Source organism: Anolis sagrei, chromosome 8, assembly GCF_037176765.1.
Source record: "Anolis sagrei isolate rAnoSag1 chromosome 8, rAnoSag1.mat, whole genome shotgun sequence".
NCBI lineage: Eukaryota > Metazoa > Chordata > Lepidosauria > Squamata > Dactyloidae > Anolis > Anolis sagrei.
The window spans coordinates 43,014,157-43,033,137 of record NC_090028.1 but is presented as its reverse complement, the minus strand read 5'-3'; the positions used below and the strand labels follow the sequence as shown (position 1 = coordinate 43,033,137).

The 18,981-nt window shown below is 43.0% G+C and overlaps 1 protein-coding gene across 1 annotated transcript in view; it reads right to left on the bottom strand.

Moving 5' to 3' along the window:
* The window catches only part of DPY19L3 (dpy-19 like C-mannosyltransferase 3), an 87,633-nt gene that overhangs the window by 17,378 nt on the left and 51,274 nt on the right, over positions 1–18,981 (bottom strand). The window contains exons 15-16 of the mRNA XM_067471140.1: positions 18,504–18,560; positions 10,503–10,585 (exon numbers count right to left, since the gene is read on the bottom strand). Of these exons, the coding sequence (XP_067327241.1) occupies positions 10,503–10,585; positions 18,504–18,560 (140 nt within the window). The remainder of the gene's footprint in view (positions 1–10,502; positions 10,586–18,503; positions 18,561–18,981) is intronic.

Genomic DNA, 18,981 nt, shown 5'->3' with positions numbered 1-18,981 from the left:
CGAGGGCATCGGTTTCCAGGTGGAAGGTGGTCCTGGTCAGGGTTGGCTTGATGCGCCTTCCTCTTGGCACGTTTCTCTCTTTTGCCCTCCATTCGTGCTTCTTCAAATTCTGCAGCACTGCTGGTCACAGCTGACCTCCAGCTGGAGCGCTCAAGGGCCAGGGCTTCCCAGTTCTCAGTGTCTATGCCAGAGTTTTTAAGGTTGGCTTTGAGCCCATCTTTCAATCTCTTTTCCTGTCCACCAACATTCTGTTTTCCATTCTTGATCTCAGAGTAGAGCATCTGCTTTGGGAGACAGTGGTCAGGCATTTGGACAACATGGCCGGTCCAGCAGAGTTGATGGCGGAGGACCATCGCTTCAATGATGGTGGTATTTACTTCTTTCATCATGCTGACATTTGTTTGCCTGTCTTCAAGAGATTTGCAGGATTTTTCGGAGGTAGCGCTTATGGAATCGTTCCAGGAGTTGCATGTGGCATCTGTAGACAGTCCACATCTCACAGGCATATAGCAGGGTAGGGAGGAAAATAGCTTTATAAATGAGAATCTTGGATTTCTTACAGATGTCCTGGTCCTCAAACACTCTCTGCTTCATTCGGGGAAATGCTGCACTCGCAGGGCTCAGGCGGTGTTTTATTTCAGTGTCAATGTTGACTTTTGTGGATGTCTGTAAACAGTCCATGTATTGCAGGCATATAGCAGGGTTGAGAGGACAATAGCTTTATAGACAAGCCCCTTGGTATCTCTACGGATGTCCTGGTGCTCAAACACTCTGCTTCATTCAGAAAAATGCTGCACTCGCAGAGCTCAGGCAGTGTTGTATTTCAGTGTCAATGTTGACTTTGGTGGAGAGGTGGCTGCCAAGGGAGCAGGAATGGTCCACATTTTCCAACGTTACACCATTAAGCTATATTATATTATATTATGTAATATAATTGACTGGTTGCCCTGACACGACAAGAAGAAGACCATTAAGCTGTATTTCTGGCATTGGAGAGTGTACCATTGACGATAACTAAGGACACTTTTAAATGCAGCATGAAAATGCCAGAACTTTGAAACTACTGTTGGAGAGGTAGGAAGCTTCATATTTCGGCAGTTCCTATCTCTGAATTACCAAAATTTTCTGAAATACGAGATTTTGGAATTTCACACACCCCTAATGTTGGCCCTGTTTCTCTTCTCTGCTGCATTTTGATGGAACGGTTGTTGCGTAACAGCTGAGGGAGAGGCAGCAGAGCTTTCTTTTGTTGTTGTTGTTCATTCGTTCAGTCGTCTCCAACTCTTCATGACCTCATGGACCAGTCCACGCCAGAGCTCCCTGTCGGCCGTCACCACCCCCAGCTCCCTCAAGGTCAGTCCAGTCACTTCAAGGATGCCATCCATCCATCTTGTCCTTGGTCGGCCCCTCTTCCTTTTGCCTTCCACTTTCCCCAGCATCATTGTCTTTTCTAGGCTTTCCTGTCTCCTCATGATGTGGCCAGAGCTTTCTTTTACCTCTCAACAAAAGATTGCTCCAGGCACTGCCAGGCCATTATATGCTAATCAAGGTGGTCAGTTGAAACATTCACACCTAGCTCCAGAGACAAAAGTCCTTTGTCCCACCCTGGTCATTCCACAGATATATAAACCCATTTTCCCAGTTCCAACAGACCTCACTACCTCTGAGGATGCTTGCCAGAGATGCAGGTGAAATGTCAGGAGAGAATGCCTCTAGACCATGGCCATACAGCCTGAAAAAACCTACAACAACCCAGAGCTTTCTTTATCTGACATTACTATATCCTTAGGAACTCACTGCTGGCTAAGTCCTCACAGCCTATACTTTACATTAGATTGAACCCTGAGACTTGGATCCACGATTGTACAGGAAATGTAAGAAATCATAATCTACACTTATCTATAATCTACCCTTACTATAAGGAGCCAGTGGGTTAAACCTTTGTGCTGGCAGGACTGCTGACCGACAGATCAGTAGTTCGAATTCATGGAGAGCAGGTTGAGCTCCCTCTGCTAGCTCCAGCTCCCCATGCAAAGGGGACATGAGAGAAGCCTCCCACAAGGATGGTAAAACATCAAATATCCAGGCATCCCCTGGTCAACGTCCTTGCACATGGCCAATTCTCTCACACCAGAAGCGACTTGCAGTTTCTCAAGTTGCTCCTGTCATGAAAAAAAAATCATATTATACACTAACTTACTTTTACATTTCAGAAGAATGCCTTTTAAATCTGTCAACCCACAAATGACTGTCGCTTTCACATTTTATTTAGACTGAAAGCAAACACAAAAACCTTCCGGTGGCAGAAACTGCAAGTCAAAACAAAAACCATGAAAATGAACAAAATCTGGCTACCAGTATTAAAAAAACTCAAAAATTACAACAGCAAAACAATGGAGAGTAAACCATCAGGCACATCAAATCTCTCTCAACAAAAGGTTCCCCCCAGGCACTTCCAAGCCATTAAATGCTAATTTAGGTGGTCAGCTGAAACATTCACATCTAGCTCCAGCAGACAAGAGTCCTTTGTCCCACCCTGGTCATTCCACAGATATATAAACCCATTTTCCTAGTTCCAACAGACCTCACTACCTGAGGATGCTTGCCATAGATGCAGGCGAAACGTCAGGAGAGAATGCCTCTAGAACATGGCCATATAGCCCGAACACACCTAGCTCCAGCAGACAAGAGTCCTTTGTCCCACCCTGGTCATTCCACAGATATATAAACCCATTTTCCTAGTTCCAACAGACCTCACTACCTCTGAGGATGCTTGCCATAGATGCAGGCGAAACGTCAGGAGAGAATGCCTCTAGAACATGGCCATATAGCCCGAACACACCTAGCTCCAGCAGACAAGAGTCCTTTGTCCCACCCTGGTCATTCCACAGATATATAAACCCATTTTCCTAGTTCCAACAGACCTCTCTACCTCTGAGGATGCTTGCCATAGATGCAGGTGAAACGTCAGGAGAAAATGCCTCTAGAACATGGCCATATAGCCCAAACACACCTAGCTCCAGCAGACAAGAGTCCTTTGTCCCACCCTGGTCATTCCACAGATATATAAACCCATTTTCCTAGTTCCAACAGACCTCGCTACCTCTGAGGATGCTTGCCATAGATGCAGGCAAAATGTCAGGTGAAAATGCCTCTAGAACATGGCCATATAGCCCGAACACACCTAGCTCCAGCAGACAAGAGTCCTTTGTCCCACCCTGGTTATTCCACAGATATATGAACCCTTTTTCCTAGTTCCAACAGACCTCGCTACCTCTGAGGATGCTTGCCATAGATGCAGGCGAAACGTCAGGAGAAAATGCCTCTAGAACACGGCCATATAGCCTGGAAAAACCTACAACAACCCAACAACAAAAACAACAACAAAGCCTATCCTATTCAGAAACCCTTGCATGAAGTTTAGCTAAAGTTTTAAAGGGCTGAATGAATAATATCAAAATCTCTTTTGACACCAGAAGCTGACAAGGCAAGAAAGGATCCATATTCCAGTTTCAGGAGAGAACCGTAAATTTGTTTTTGGTGTCGTTAATACAAAAGTAATTAACTTCTTCTTATGTGCATAACGTTCACGCTTCAACGCAATAAATTCCAAGTAGCAAACAATAACAAAAAAGTGTCTGCCATGATTTAAAAGGAGAAGAGGATAAACAGCAGTTTAGTATTCTCTGCTGCTCAGGAACGGCGTGAAAAACTGCTCTCATTGCAACCAGTCAAATCCAGTTTGTGTCTGAGACCATAGCTTACATGTATATTTTATGTATAAATCTATATATAAAACACTGCATATTGGACTCCAGGGACCAGGACTATCAAACATTTAACATCTCTTAATACAGAAGTGGGACTAAAGACCCCTGGCTGGGGAGCATTAGTCATGAACACATGTCAATATGGTAGAGATGGCTTCGGTCTTCTTGCAAAAGGACGTCGATAATTTATAATACCTATTTAGCCATGAATAATTACACTGTCCATTAATACTGCTGCAGAAAAGGCAGGGTGGAGGTACAACAGGCAAAGATACCCCTGAGAAAACAAGGGGGCACCCCATAAGTTAGCTCTGAATGCATCTTGAATCCGTTTCAAGGATTTTAACTGGTTTTTTTTTATTTATCGTGTCATCAGCAACCATTGTATTACAATTCTAACAGAGCAAAACAAACACAGAGATTAAAAAGAAAAAGAAAAAAAGAAGAAAAAGAAAAGAAAGAAAAAAAAAAACCACACAGATTTTGTAAATTTGGTATTTGGTTAAATGTCCTTTGACCAGTATCTGGCCACTTGGAGTGCCTCTGGGGTTGCCGCAAAAGGTCCTCCATGGTGCATGTGGCAGGGCTCAGGGTGCATTGCAGCAGGTGGTCAGTGGTTTGTTCTTCTCCACACTCGCATGCCGAGGATTCCACCCTGTAGCCCCATTTCTTAAGATTGGCTCTGCATCTCGTGGTGCCAGAGCGCAATCTGTTCAGCGCCTTCCAAGTCGCCCAGTCTTCTGAGTGCCCAGGGGGGAGTCTCTCATCTGGTATCACCCATGAATTGAGGTGCTGGGTTTGGGCCTGCCACTTTTGGACTCTCGCTTGCTGGGGTGTTCCAGCGAGTGTCTCTGTAGATCTAAGAAAACTATGTCTTGATTTAAGTCGTTGACGTGCTGGCTGATACCCAAACAGGGGATGAGCTGGAGATGTCTCTGCCTTGGTCCTTTCACTATTGGCTGCTACTTCCCGACAGATGTCAGGTGGTGCAATACGGGCTAAGCAGTGTAATTTCTCCAGTGGTGTGGGTCGCAGACACCCTGTGATAATGTGGCATGTCTCATTAAGAGCCACATCTACTGTTTTAGTGTGGAGAGATGTGTTCCACACTGGGCATGCATACTCAGCAGCAGAGTAGCATAGCGCAAGGGCAGATGTCTTCACTGTGTCTGGTTGTGATCCCCAGGTTGTGCCAGTCAGCTTTCGTATGATGTTGTTTCTAGCACCCACTTTTTGTTTGATGTTCAGGCAGTGCTTCTTGTAGGTCAGAGCACGGTCCAAAGTGACTCCCAGGTGTTTGGGTGTGCTGCAATGCTCCAGTGGGATTCCTTCCCAGGTAATCCTCAGAGCTCGGGAAGCTTGTCTGTTCTTAAGGTGAAAGGCGCATGTCTGTGTTTTAGATGGATTAGGGATCAGTTGGTTTTCCCTGTAATAGGCAGTAAGAGCACCTAGAGCTTCGGAGAGCTTCTGTTCTACCATCTCAAAGCTCCCTGCTTGAGCAGTAATGGCACGATCATCAGCATAGATGAAACTCTCTGTCCCTTCTGGCAGTGGCTGGTCATTTGTGTAGATGTTGAACATGGATGGGGCAAGCACGCTCCCCTGAGGCAGGCCGTTCTTCTGTTTCCGCCATCTGCTTCTCTGGCCCTGGAACTCAACAAAAAAGCTCCTGTTTTGTAGCAGGTTTCCTATGAGGCGGGTGAGGTGGTCGTCCTTTGTGATATTAGACATTTTTCTCAGGAGGAGGCAGCGGTGGTTCACAGTGTCATAGGCTGCTGACAGGTCTATGAGGACAACTCCTGTGATCTACTGCCTTTCAAAGCCATCTCAGAGACGACTTGAAGCATTTTAACTGTTGATTTTTAATTAATAGCATTAATGTCTGTATAATTTTGGATGTCAAATTGTATTGAAATGCTTTTAATGTAAGCCGCTTTGAGTCTCTGCTATGGAGAGAAAAAGCAGAGTATAAATAAACATATGAAGTAGGTTCTTGTGGGTTTTTTCGGGCTATAGAGCCATGTTCTAGATTTTCCCAGGCTCAGGCAGGCCTTCAAATGCTAATGAAGGTGATCAGCTGAAACATTCACACCTTCCTCCAACAGACAAGAGTCCTTTGTCCCACCCTGGTCCTTCCACAGATATATAAACCCTTTTTCCTACTTCCAACAGACCTCACTACTTCTGAGGATGCTTGCCATAGATGCAGGCGAAACGTCAGGAGAAATGCCTCTAGAACATGGCTCTATGGCCCGAAAAAACCCACAAGAACCTAGTGATTCCAGCCATGAAAGCCTTCGACAATACATTAAACATATGAAGTTTGAATGAAAAGTAATGCCTCCACCTTCGTAACTCAAGAGATGGCAGTACTGGTATGCAGCAGGTACTGGCTTGTTCAGTAGACTCTCCTCTACAGTTCCATTTTGGCAGGAAGCCTTAGCATTGAATGGTTGTGTAATGCCTTCACCTTCATAACTCCTCAACAGATGGCAGTACTGGTATGCAGCAGGTACTGGCTTGTTCAGTAGACTTTCCTCTACAGTTCCATTTTGGCAGAAAGCCTTAGCAGAAAAACTAATGCCTCCACTTTCATAACTCCTCAACAGATGGCAGTACTGGCATGTGGCAGGTACTGACTTGTTCAGTAGACTCTCCTCTACAGTTCCATTTTGGCGGGAAGCCTTAGCATTGAACGGCTGTATTGTTAAAGTGCGAAGTATGGAATCCTGTGCAACATGCAGTCATTGAATTCTTGATAGCAGAAGGTGTCACCCCAAAGGATATTCATCAAAGAATGCAAGCTGTTTGTGGTGATTGTGTTGATGCGAGCCTTGTGTGTCGCTGGGCGATGTCATGATCTCCAGCTCATGCCATACAACTGACACAAACCACATGGCCATGGGACATAGGGTCAAAATGAAATGCAGGACAAACGGGGCAGTCATAAAACTTAGCTGCCAAGGGTGAGGGGAGAACTGGGCTTTGATATGGGAGGGCTTTGAAATGGTAAAGGCATCAGAATACCTGAATGTATGATTTATGGTATGGTAGTTAATACTATATAGGAGGCCTGTAGTTGAAGCTCTTGTATTCCGAACAATAAACGTGTTGATGTCTACTCCATTTGTGATTCTCTGTGTGATCCTTCATAGGAGATTTCTCCAGAGCCACACCTTGGAACTGAGATATCTGACAGGCGAGTAAGTTTAAAGATGTCGAGGTGGGAACATCTGACTTGCGTGACAAACAAAGTGTTGGACGTCCTGTGACAGCAACCACCGAATTTCACATGCAAAAGGTTGACAGATTGATTCAGGGTTATCGTCGTATCACTCAGAGAGAAATTTCAAGCATAATTGGCATTTCACAAGAACACGTGGGTCACGTTATTGCTTTGCTTGGCTATCGGAAGATCTGTGCACGATGGGTACCCAGGATGAGAGAACTGTGAGACGCTGGTTGCCGAAACAGAGTGTCGACTTCTTCCGTGACGGCTTTGGAAAACTTGTTCATTGTTGGCAGAAATGTATCCAATTGTCTGGTGTTTATGTGGAAAAGTGAATAGTGGTAGTTAAAGAGCACATTCTAAGGCAGTGCTTCTCAACCTTGGGCCCCCAGGTGTTTTTGGCCTACAACTCCCAGAAATCCCAGCCAGTTTACCAACTGTTAGGATTTCTGGGAATTGTAGGCCAAAAGCATCTGGGGACCCCAGGTTGAGAACCACTATTCTAAGAATTATTTTTGCATTTAATTTATTAAATAGGGATTATTTCTGCATTTGATTTATTAAAATATTCCCATCCAAACCCAAGTAACGAAGGTGGAGGCATTACTTTTCATTCAACCTTCGTAATAATAATAATACTGTGAAAGTTCTCTGTGGAACTTTTTGTGTGCCTGAAATGCTACTTACCATATTTGTTGTCTTGAATATGAATATCTTATTTATTTATTTATTTATTTATTTATTGCCAGTACTTATATTTCGGAGGAGACTCAGGGCAGATCGCAGAACACATATATGGCTAACATTCAATGCTGAACTATACAATGACAAGATAGACAACAGATAGAGGTATATTTAGGCTTTTTCTCTTTTTCTATATTCCTATCTCTATCTATCTATCTATCTATCTATCTATCTATCTATCTCCTGTTCTGTATGAAAAGATCCAAATATGCATAGATAAGAGGGAAAAAATTAAACCATCTAAACTTAAAACAAAACCCAGCCTACTTCGATGCCAATGCTCCCAACCTGTGGTCCATGCACTGCCAGTGGCCCCCAAGAACTAAAATATGGTCTGCAGCCTCACCATTACTACACCATTGCAATGAGAGTGACTGGTCTCATGAAACTCTCTTATAGTGCCGAGGCTTACTAAATATATTTTTCTGTGGGCAAGCATATGGCGATTACTGGATGGCATACGTTCTGTGTCAGAAACTAGAGCTGATGTAGTCTACCCAATGCATTTTCTGAATCAGCACCCCAAATAACCAAACCGAATCTGAAGTTGACCAAAAACTGATTCGTAACCCTTTTGGTACTAATGTTAGAGAAAGGAACCTGGTCAAAGTGGTCCCTGGCCAAAGTGGTCCCTGGTCAAAGGGGTCCTTGGTTAAAGAGGTCCCTGGTCCAAGTGGTCACTGGTCAAAGGGGTCTCTGGTCAAAGGAGTCCCTGGTCAAAGTGGTCCCTGGTCAAAGTGGTCCCTGGTCAAAGGGGTCCTTAGTCAAAGTAGTCCCTGGTCAAAGTGGTCCCTGGCCAAAGTGGTCCCTGGTCAAAGGGGTCCTTGGTTAAAGGGGTCCCTGGTCAAAGTTGTCCTTGGTTAAAGGGGTCTCTGGTTAAAGGAGTCCCTGGTCAAAGTGGTCCCTGGCCAAAGTGGTCCCTGGTCAAAGGGGTCCTTGGTTAAAGGGGTCCCTGGTCCAAGTGGTCACTGGTCAAAGGGGTCTCTGGTCAAAGGAGTCCCTGGTCAAAGTGGTCCCTGGTCAAAGGGGTCCTTAGTCAAAGTAGTCCCTGGTCAAAGTGGTCCCTGGTCAAAGTGGTCCCTGGTCAAAGGGGTCCTTAGTCAAAGTAGTCCCTGGTCAAAGTGGTCCTTGGTTAAAGGGGTCTCTGGTTAAAGGAGTCCCTGGTCAAAGTGGTCCCTGGCCAAAGTGGTCCCTGATCAAAGGGGTCCTTGGTTAAAGGGGTCCCTGGTCCAAGTGGTCACTGGTCAAAGGGGTCTCTGGTCAAAGGAGTCCCTGGTCAAAGTGGTCCCTGGTCAAAGGGGTCCTTAGTCAAAGTAGTCCCTGGTCAAAGTGGTCCCTGGTCAAAGTGGTCCCTGGTCAAAGGGGTCCTTAGTCAAAGTAGTCCCTGGTCAAAGTGGTCCTTGGTTAAAGGGGTCTCTGGTTAAAGGAGTCCCTGGTCAAAGTGGTCCCTGGCCAAAGTGGTCCCTGATCAAAGGGCTCCTTGGTCAAAGTAGTCCCTGGTCAAAGTGGTCCTTTGTTAAAGGGGTCCCTGGTCCAAGTGGTCACTGGTCAAAGGGGTCCCTGGTCAAAGTGGTTCCTGGTTAAAAAAAATAAAAAAAAGGCCAGGAACTACTGCCCTGCACCGGGACTGTGGCGCAGCTGGCTGGATGTCAGCTGAATTAAAAGATCACTACTGACTGAAAGGTCATGAGTTCGAAGCCAGCCCGGGTCGGAGTGAGCTTCCGGCCAATTGTGTAGCTTGTTATCGACCTTTGCAACCCGAAAGACAGTTGCATCTGTCAAGTAGGAAGTTTAGGTACCACCTATGTGTGGGGAGGCTAATTTAACAAATTTACGAGGCCATAAAAAAAATCTCCAGCAAAAGCATGCAGGGAATGCGGAAAGTACTTCCTCAGTGTCGCAGATGGAGGATGAAAGCGACAGCTCCCCTGGTGGCCAGAAGTTGGAATATTAAATAGCCTCTGACTGTCTGTCTATATGTGTTGTGCGTCTATGGCATTGAATGTTTGCCATGTATATGTACATTGTAATCTGCCCTGAGTCCCCTGTGGGGTGTGAAGGGCGGAATATAAATACTGTCAATAAATAAATGAATACTCACATGCTAATGTACTGATCAGTCACAACACATAATTCTTTAAAAATCTAGCTTGCTATCTGCACCCTTTGCACTTGCATAACAGACAATGAATGGTTCTTTCCTCCCACCATGGACATTATCCCAAAGATATATATACTCCACTTGCTTGACCACCACCAGATCCTCTGAAGATGCCAGCCACAGATGCAGGCAAAACGTCAGGAGAAAATACTGGCAGAACACATTGGATATACAGCGTGTAAACCACACAACACCCCAGTTATTCCTGCTGTGAAAGCCTTTGACAGCACATTGTGCAATTTTTCTTCAGCTGGGGCCTGAGGGAAAGCTGGACCCATTCCTGCCAGTGTTTTGGGGGCTGACAGATGCATGGGCAGAAAAGTTTGGATTGAGGACTAGTTTAGCTGGAAGGATCCCAACCCTTGGAGGGATGGAGCTGGCTCTCACCCCTTTAGCCCACAGCTATTGCAATGTGCAGCAGGGAAGATATGTTCTCTTGGCTAGCCACACCCCAAGGCTTCCATGGGGGGCACAGCCTACTTTCTAGACCTGGTCGATATAGGTCACAAACTGAACCACAGGGCGCTCTTGTCACTAAGTCCATCGGCTTGCTCTTAATAGAGGGCATCTCATTTAAATAAAGTCGCAATCCTCTTACTTAATCCAGTTCATCAGCTCCACTGTGTCTGGGTCATAGAACTCCCTCAGCTCTGACAGCTCAGCCATCACTCCAGGCCAGAACTGGAAGGAAAATGGGACAGAGAGAAAGCATATGGAATAAAAGACATCACAGGGAGGGTAGAACAAAGTTCTCTTCTTCTTCAACTGACCAAAACAGATGCTTTCCAAACACTGAAGAGAAATGTGTTGTAATATATTGAATATACAGATAATATTTACAATATTATAATGTCATGCAATATAATACTACTAATAATACTATATTATAATTATATATTTATATTACTTGGAATATTACTAATGATATTAATAATATTACAATATAATGGTATAGTACAATATAGTAATATTGAGAGAGTGTAGAGAGAGGGGACCAGGAAGACTGTTCCATCTTGTCTCCTGTGTCATCTGTTGGGAGCCTCACCCTGCAGCACCAACTGCTGCTCTGGGTCGGAGTGAAGAGAGAGGGGAGCAGGAAGACAGCTCCTGTGCTATGCTAATCATATAATATAATATATTGTATATACATATAACGTTTATAATATAATACAATATAATACTAGTACTAATAATATTACAATATAATGGTATAGTACAATACAGTAATATATGATACTGATATTGTACTATGCTAATAATATAATATATTGTACGTATATATATCTTGTAAGCCGCTCTGAGTCCCCTTTGGGGTAAGAAGGGCAGCATATAAATATCATAAATAAATAAATATTTGCTTCTTTCCCCATAGTTCATAAAGCAACTTGTCTTTTTGCTCAACCCAGCAATCACGTTATTAAAAGGTGTGTTTGCAGAAAACAAAGAGAGTGTAGAGAGAGGGGACCAGGAAGACTGTTCCATCTTGTCTCCTGTGTCATCTGTTGGGAGCCCCTCGCTGCAGCACCAACTGCTGTTCTGGGCCAGAATGAAGAGAAATGGGACCAGGAAGATAGCTCTATCATGTCTCCTGTGCTATGCTAATCATATAATATAACATAACATAACATAACATAATATAATATAATATAAGATAACATAACATAACATATTGTGTGTGTGTGTGTGTGTGTATATTACTTATAATATTATAATGTAAAGCAATCTAATACTACTAATATTATATTATAATTATATATTTATATTACATGTAATATCACTAATAATATTACAATGTAATGGTATAGTACAATATAGTAGTATTGAATACTGATATTGTACTATGCTAATAATATAATATATTGTATGGATATATATCTTGTAAGCCACTCTGGCTATTGTATGTATATATATCTTGTAAGCCGCTTTATGAACTATGGGGAAATAAACAAATATTTATTTATATATTTATTTATTACATTTATATGCCACCTTTCTCACTCCTTCGGGTGAGAAGGGGCACAATATTAGCATATTGTGCTATGCTAATAATATAATATACTGTATTTACTTTTTACTTGTAAGCCGCTCTGAGTCCCCTTCGGGGTGAGAAGGGCGGCATATAAATATCGCAAATAAATAAATAAAATAGTACAATATAGTAATATATAATACTGATATTGTGCAATGCTAATAATATAATATATTGTATGTAAATATACAGGGTGAGGCAGCATAACTTCCTTTTTTAAAATGTGCGCCATTCAGTTGGTTGAAGACGTAGTGCAGCGCTAGTGGTCTTGAGCGCTAGTGGCCGGCCCACTCTCCAGATTTGGCCCCTTGTGATTTTTTTCTATGGGGTTTTTTGAAATCTCATGTTTCTGTGAACCGTCCAAGGACCCGACAAGGTTTGAAGACCAACATCCAGGAAGAAATTGCCAACATAATGCCTGCGATGCTGGCAAGAGTCAGGACAAATGCCAGAAATCGGTTTATTCAGTGGATGGAGAATGGGGGACATCATCTACCTCATTTGATCTTCAAAACTACGTAAAACAAAACATTAGGTATGCGCCTACATTATAAAAATAAAATAAAAAATTCTGATTCATGCAATGGGTTTATTAAGTTTTGAAAAAAGGAAGTTATGCTGCCTCACCCTGTATGTTGTAAGCCACTCTGAGTCCCCTTCGGGGTGAGAAGGGTGGCATATAAATGCCGTAAACAAACAAACAAACAAACAAACAAATAAAACTAAGCTGAAAACTAAGTCCTGTGAGGAAGAATGGCTGAGCAAACGGGATATGTTCAGCCTGGCAAAAAGAAGATGACTGGTAGCTATTTTTAAATATCTTGAAGGGCTGTCATGTGGAAGGCAGAGCAGGTTTTCCCCCTGCTGTTCCAGAGGTCAGGACCGGAGTCAACAGATTGAAATTAAAAGAGAGGAGAGATGTCAATTCGTTAGGAAGAATTGCCTGGTGATAAGCACAGCCCAACAGTTTTTGGATAAAAGTGAATGAACAACAGATTCCTGAATGGCTTGGGTCCTATCTACACCATAAATGGTCGGTGCAGACCGTTTGAAACTGCATTCAATGGTCAGTCCAGACTCATATAATGTAGTTCAACTGCACTGAAGTCAATAGTTTTCAATAGTTTCCAATAGTTGGGAAAGAAATACTAATAGTAGTGTTGCACAAGTAAGGAAAGGTGTCTATAAGAATAACAGCACCTGGGACCTTTGGGGCATGGAGATAGAAACTGCTGGTTCAATACTGCTTCAGGGTTATTGTGTAGATTGTGCGGGGATCCATGAAGCCAGCCAGCAAAGCGGCCATCGCTGAATGCGAAGCACTAAATCTTCCACGCAATCTCTCTGGACTTACAGCAGCCACATGCCTCCAAAGAGGCTTTCATTAGCTTACTTGGGATTAGATTATAATCCCCTCCCCACAAGCCACAGGTCGGGGGCCTCTCTGACTTGATAACATGGAACCACATACGGAGACCGACCAAATGCATCCCTGAATGCAGATTGAAGCCAGAGAGAGAAAGATAAACAGTCTTATAGAATCCAAGAGTTGGAAGAGACCTGGGGGGCCATCCAGTCCAATCCCATTCTGCCAAGAAGCAGGAAAATTGCATTCAAAGCACCCCCGACAGATGCCATCCAGCCTCTGCTTCAAAGCCTCCAAAGAAGGAGCCCCCACCACATTCTGGGGCAGAGAGTCCCACTGCTGAACAGCTCTCTCTCAGGAGCTATCCAAGGTCCTCAATCTATGAGAGAGCTAGCCTTCAGGACCTTGGATAGCTCCTTTAAAGCCTGGAGTACATTAAAGCCTGGAGTAGATTCAACTTATAGAATCATAGAAACATAGAATTAGAAGAGAACTTGTGGGCCATCCAGTCCAGCCCCATTCTGCTAAGAAGCAGGAACATTGCATTCAAAGCACCCCCGACAGATGGCCACCCAGCCTCTGCTTCAAAGCCTCCAAAGAAGGAGCCTCCACCACACTCTGGGGCAGAGAGTTCCACTGCTGAACAGCTCTCCTAGGAGCTATCCAAGGTCCTCAATCTATGAGGGAGCTAGCCTTCAGGACCTTGGATAGCTCCTTTAAAACCTGGAGTACATTAAACTTATAATAATTAAAATTGTTAAAAAATGCTGGGCATTACCAGGTGAAATAGGATAGGTATTTTGAAGATAGGTGGGACGTGCAGACTGCTGAGCAGCTCTCACAGTCATACTATCATAGAATCCTCGTGAGGCACCCAGTTCAAGCCTATTCTGCCCAGAAGTGGGAAAATGCCATTCAAAGCACCCCTCACAGATGGCCACCCAGCCTCTGCTTCAAAGCCTCCAAAGATGGAGCCTCCACCACACTCCCTCATGGGGCAGAGTGTTCCACTGCTGAACAGCTCTCACAGTCATAGAATCCTAGAGTTGGAAGAGACCTCATGGGCCATCCAGTGCAACCCCATTCTGCCAAGAAGAAGGAAAACTGCATTCAAAGCACCCCCAACAGATGGCCATCCAGCCTCTGCTTCAAAGCCTCCAAAGAAGGAGCCTCCACCACACTCTGGGGCAGAGAGTTCCATTGTTGAACAGCTCTCACAGTCAAAATGTTCTTCCTCATGTTCAGGTGGAATCTCCTCTCTTCTAGTTTGAAGCCATGGCTCCATTGCATCCTAGTCTCCAAACAGGCTTGCTTCCTCCTTCCTATGACTTCCTTTCACATATTTATCCATGACTATCATGTCTCCTGTCAGCCTTCTCTACTACAGGCTAAACATGCCCAGCTCCTTAAGCCGCTCCTCATAGGGCTTGTTCTCCAGACCCTTGATCATTTCAGTCGCCCTCCTCTGGACACATTCCAGCTTGTCCATATCTCTCTTGAATTGTGGTGCCCAGAATTGGACACAATATTCCAGGTAAAGTGGTCTAACCAAAGCAGAATAGAGCATGGGGAGCAGGACTTCCCTAGATCTAGACACTAGGCTCCTCTTGATGCAGGCCAACATCCCATTGGCTTTTTTTGCGGCCACATCACATTGTTGGCTCATTGTCAGTTAAGACCAAGAGACTGGGGGGTTAATTAATGTTGGTCAGTAAATCTGTGCCTGTTTGGAAGTTGTTCTTGCATTCTTCTGGTTACCAGAGATCTCAACTTGTGAAACACAGTATAAAGCAAATGCGCGTATTCAGCACCAACATTTCCCAATTTGCACTCTTAAGTATTGGAATCCCAGGATTTTACTCTGGGAGCGCGAGTAGGGTCACTGTTGTTCTTTTAGGCTATTTTATTTTAAAGGACCACATCATAAATACACAGATAAACACTTTTCTTAAGGAAGAACGTAAGTGTCTCATTGTTTAGGCACATACCTTATCGGTTTCTTTACATTACATGTAAAGCATTCCACATCTTGCCTCAAATTACTTTTTAAAATGTGTTACTTGTAAGGTGGAGTTTTAGATGCCAAGTTGACACAAGATGTATATACATCTTGTGTCAACTTGGCATCGAAGTCCCCATCTACACGGCCATATGAATCTGCATTGTGTGGTCAGTGTAGACCAGTAGTTCTCAACCTTCCTAATGCTGCGACCCCTTAATACGGTCCCTCATGCTGACCCCAACCATAACATTATTTTCGTTGCTACTTCACAACTGTAATTTTGCTACTATTATGAATCGTAATGTAACGATATGATATGCAGGATGTGTTTTCATTCACTGGACCAAATTTGGCAGAAATTCCTGACATACCTAAAATTTGAATACTGGGTAGGGTTGGGAGGGGATTGATTTTATCATTTGGGAGTTGTAGTTGCTGGGATTTATAGTTCACCTACCATCAAAGAGCATTCTGAACTCCATCAACGATGGAATTGAACCAAACTTGGCACACAGAACTCTCATGGCCAACAGAAAACACTGGAAGGGTTGGGTGGGCATTGACCTTGAGTTTTGGAGTTGTAGTTCACCTACATCCAGAGAGCACTGTGGACTCAAACAATGATGGATCTGGACCAAACCTGGCATGAATACTCAATATGCCCAAATGTGAACACTGGTGGAGTTTAAGGGCAATAGACCTTGACATTGGGAGTTGTAGTTGCTGGGATTTATAGTTCACCTACCATTAAAAAGCATGCTGAACTCCACCAATGATGGAATTGAACTAAACGTGGCACACAGAACTCTCATGACCAACAGAACACACTGGAAGGGTTTGGTGGGCATTTACCTTGAGTTTCTGGAGTTGTAGTTCACCTACATCCAGAGAGCACTGTGGACTCAAATAATGATGGATCTGGACCAAACATGGCATGAATACTCAATACGCCAAATGTGAATACTGGTGGAGTCTAGGGGGAATAGACCTTGACATTTGGGAGTTGTAGTTGCTGGGATTTATAGTTCACTTACAATCAAAGAACATTCTGAACCCTAGCAATAATAGAATTGGGCCAGACTTACCACACAGAACCCCCATGACCAAAAGAAAATACTGTGTTTTCCGATGGTCTTTGACGACCTCTCTGACACTCCCTCATGACCCTCCCAGGGGTCCCGACCCCCAGGTTGAGAAACATTGGTGTAGACTCATATAATGCAGCTCACACTGACCATATACTGTAAATGTGAATTGAGGCCAGTTCAACTGTTTCAGTCAATACTGGAATCACAAACCTTCAAAAGGATTCAGAAGGAGTGATTGAAAGTATCCAAGTTCTGGGAGGCCTTCTCCATTCTGTCTCTGTAGAGATCAGTGGTTCCCAACCTTTGGGCTTCCAGGTGTTTTGGACTTCAGCTCCCACAATTCCTAACTGGGATTTCTGAGAGTTGAAGTCCGAAACACCTGGAGACCCAAAGGTTGGGAACCATTGGTAGGGAAAGAAAGCCGACTTCTGCATGGCGTTCCCTTTGGGCCGGGGCAATGTTTTAGATGTCTATGCACAGACAGACGTTGGAAAGAGCTACAAATAAGACTAATCTCTTAGCCATTTCTATTTTTGTGAAATAAAACATCAGTTAATGCCAAATATAATTATCATTAGTTGCTCTAGAAGTCATACACAGATAGCTTTTGGAATACATGTTTTCAGTGAAAGTTGGAGATGTTTAGAAAAAATGTTTACATATTTCATTGTACAAACAATACTACTCCTCATATACAGATACAATTAGATACATTTAATCAATAAACTAATTACAGGCATGCCTCAGTTAACAAGTTAACAAGTTTTCTGACAAAGTAGCTCCTTGGTTACAAGCTACTACCACCACCACAACTACTACTACTATTATTATTGGATACATTTAATCAATACACTAATTACAGGTATACCTCAGATAATAATAATAATAATGATGATAATAATAATAGGAATCTAGAACCATTGGATGGTGATTTTGGACGTTTTTAATTAAGAGACACATATGATTTATGTTTTTTAATTGATCTTGTTATGGTTTTATATTATACTAGCCATCCCCTGCCACGCGTTGCTGTGGCCCACATGGGGGTCCTGTGTGGGAGGTTTGTCCCAATTCTATCATTGGTGGGGTTCAGAATGCTCTGTAATTGTAGGTGAACTATAAATCCCAGCAACTACAACTCCCAAATGACAAGATCTATTTTCCCCAAACTTCACCAGTGTTCACATTTGGGCATACTGAGTATACGTGTAGAGTTTGTTTCAGATTCATCATTGATCGAGTCCACAGTGCTGTCTGGATGCAGGTGAACTACAACTCCCAAACTCAAGGTCAATGCCCACCAAACACTTTCAGTATTTTCTGTTGTGTAGAGTTTGGTCCAGATCCACCATTGTTTGAGTCCACAGTGCTGCCTGGATGGAGGTGAACTACAACTCCAAAACCAAAGGACACTGCCCACCAAACCCTTCCAGTATTTTCTGTTGGTCATGGGAGAACTGTGTGCCAAGTTTGGTTCAGTTCCATCGTTGGTGGCGTTCAGAATGCTCTTTGATTGTAGGTGAACTATAAATCCCAACAACTACAACTCCCAAATGACAAAATCATATTTTTTGAGTGAAGGACATACATTGAGTTGTTAGGTGTCTTGTGTCCAAATTTGGTGTCAATTTGTCCAGTGGTTTTTGAGTTTTGTTAATCCCACAAACGAACATGACATTTTTATTTATAGAGATGTCAATGTTTTTAAATGTTTTATGATGTTTTGGGGCATTGAATTGTTGCCTCTGTTAACTGCCCTGAGTCGCTTGTGGGCTGAGAGGGGCGGTATACAAATATAGTAAATAAATAAATAAATAAATAAATAAATAATGTGTACACACATCCATGTATGTAGCACTCCATTCTGAACTGAATGCAGAAATTTCTGCTTTGGACATAAAAATATCCACCTGCTTTTGTGATGGAACTTACACCTGCGTATGGCACCAAAAGGATTTGAGCCAAGATGTCACCATACAAAACCACATGGATAAAGGCTGTATTAATACTAGGAAGTATAATCAAATAGGTCTATTTTGCAGAAAGAAGCTTGTTTTGAGTATACGATCAAGCAAGGAAGACAGCAAAATGTTAAAAAAAAACAAGAGTCCTACCTTGTAACAAAGATAGAGTAATATGAGCACTGGTGTTAAATATCGAATCACAGACACCTAGGCAAAACAAAAAAAGGAAATTAACTATAAGGATGTGCATTACAACCACATTTTGAGCTCAGAATATTTTTTTATGTTAACTTAAAAACAATCTATTATGAATGTCAATGAAACATCATGCTGCAATTTGACTTTTTTATAACGAAAAATTATTTTACTGTGCTGTATGTGATATATGCTTTTGTTCCTATTTTCCTTCTTGAGAAGCATTATTGTGTTTGTGAGTTCCTCTGCTTCTCCAACATCGCCATCTAGTGGACTTAAACAGCATTGTTTTGACAACATGATTACACTTCCAAAATGCACCCTGAACTCCAAATTAATAATAATAAAAACTTTATTTATATCCCACTCCCTCTCCACAAGAACTAGGATTAATACACACACACACACACACACATATAAAAATGTAATGTTC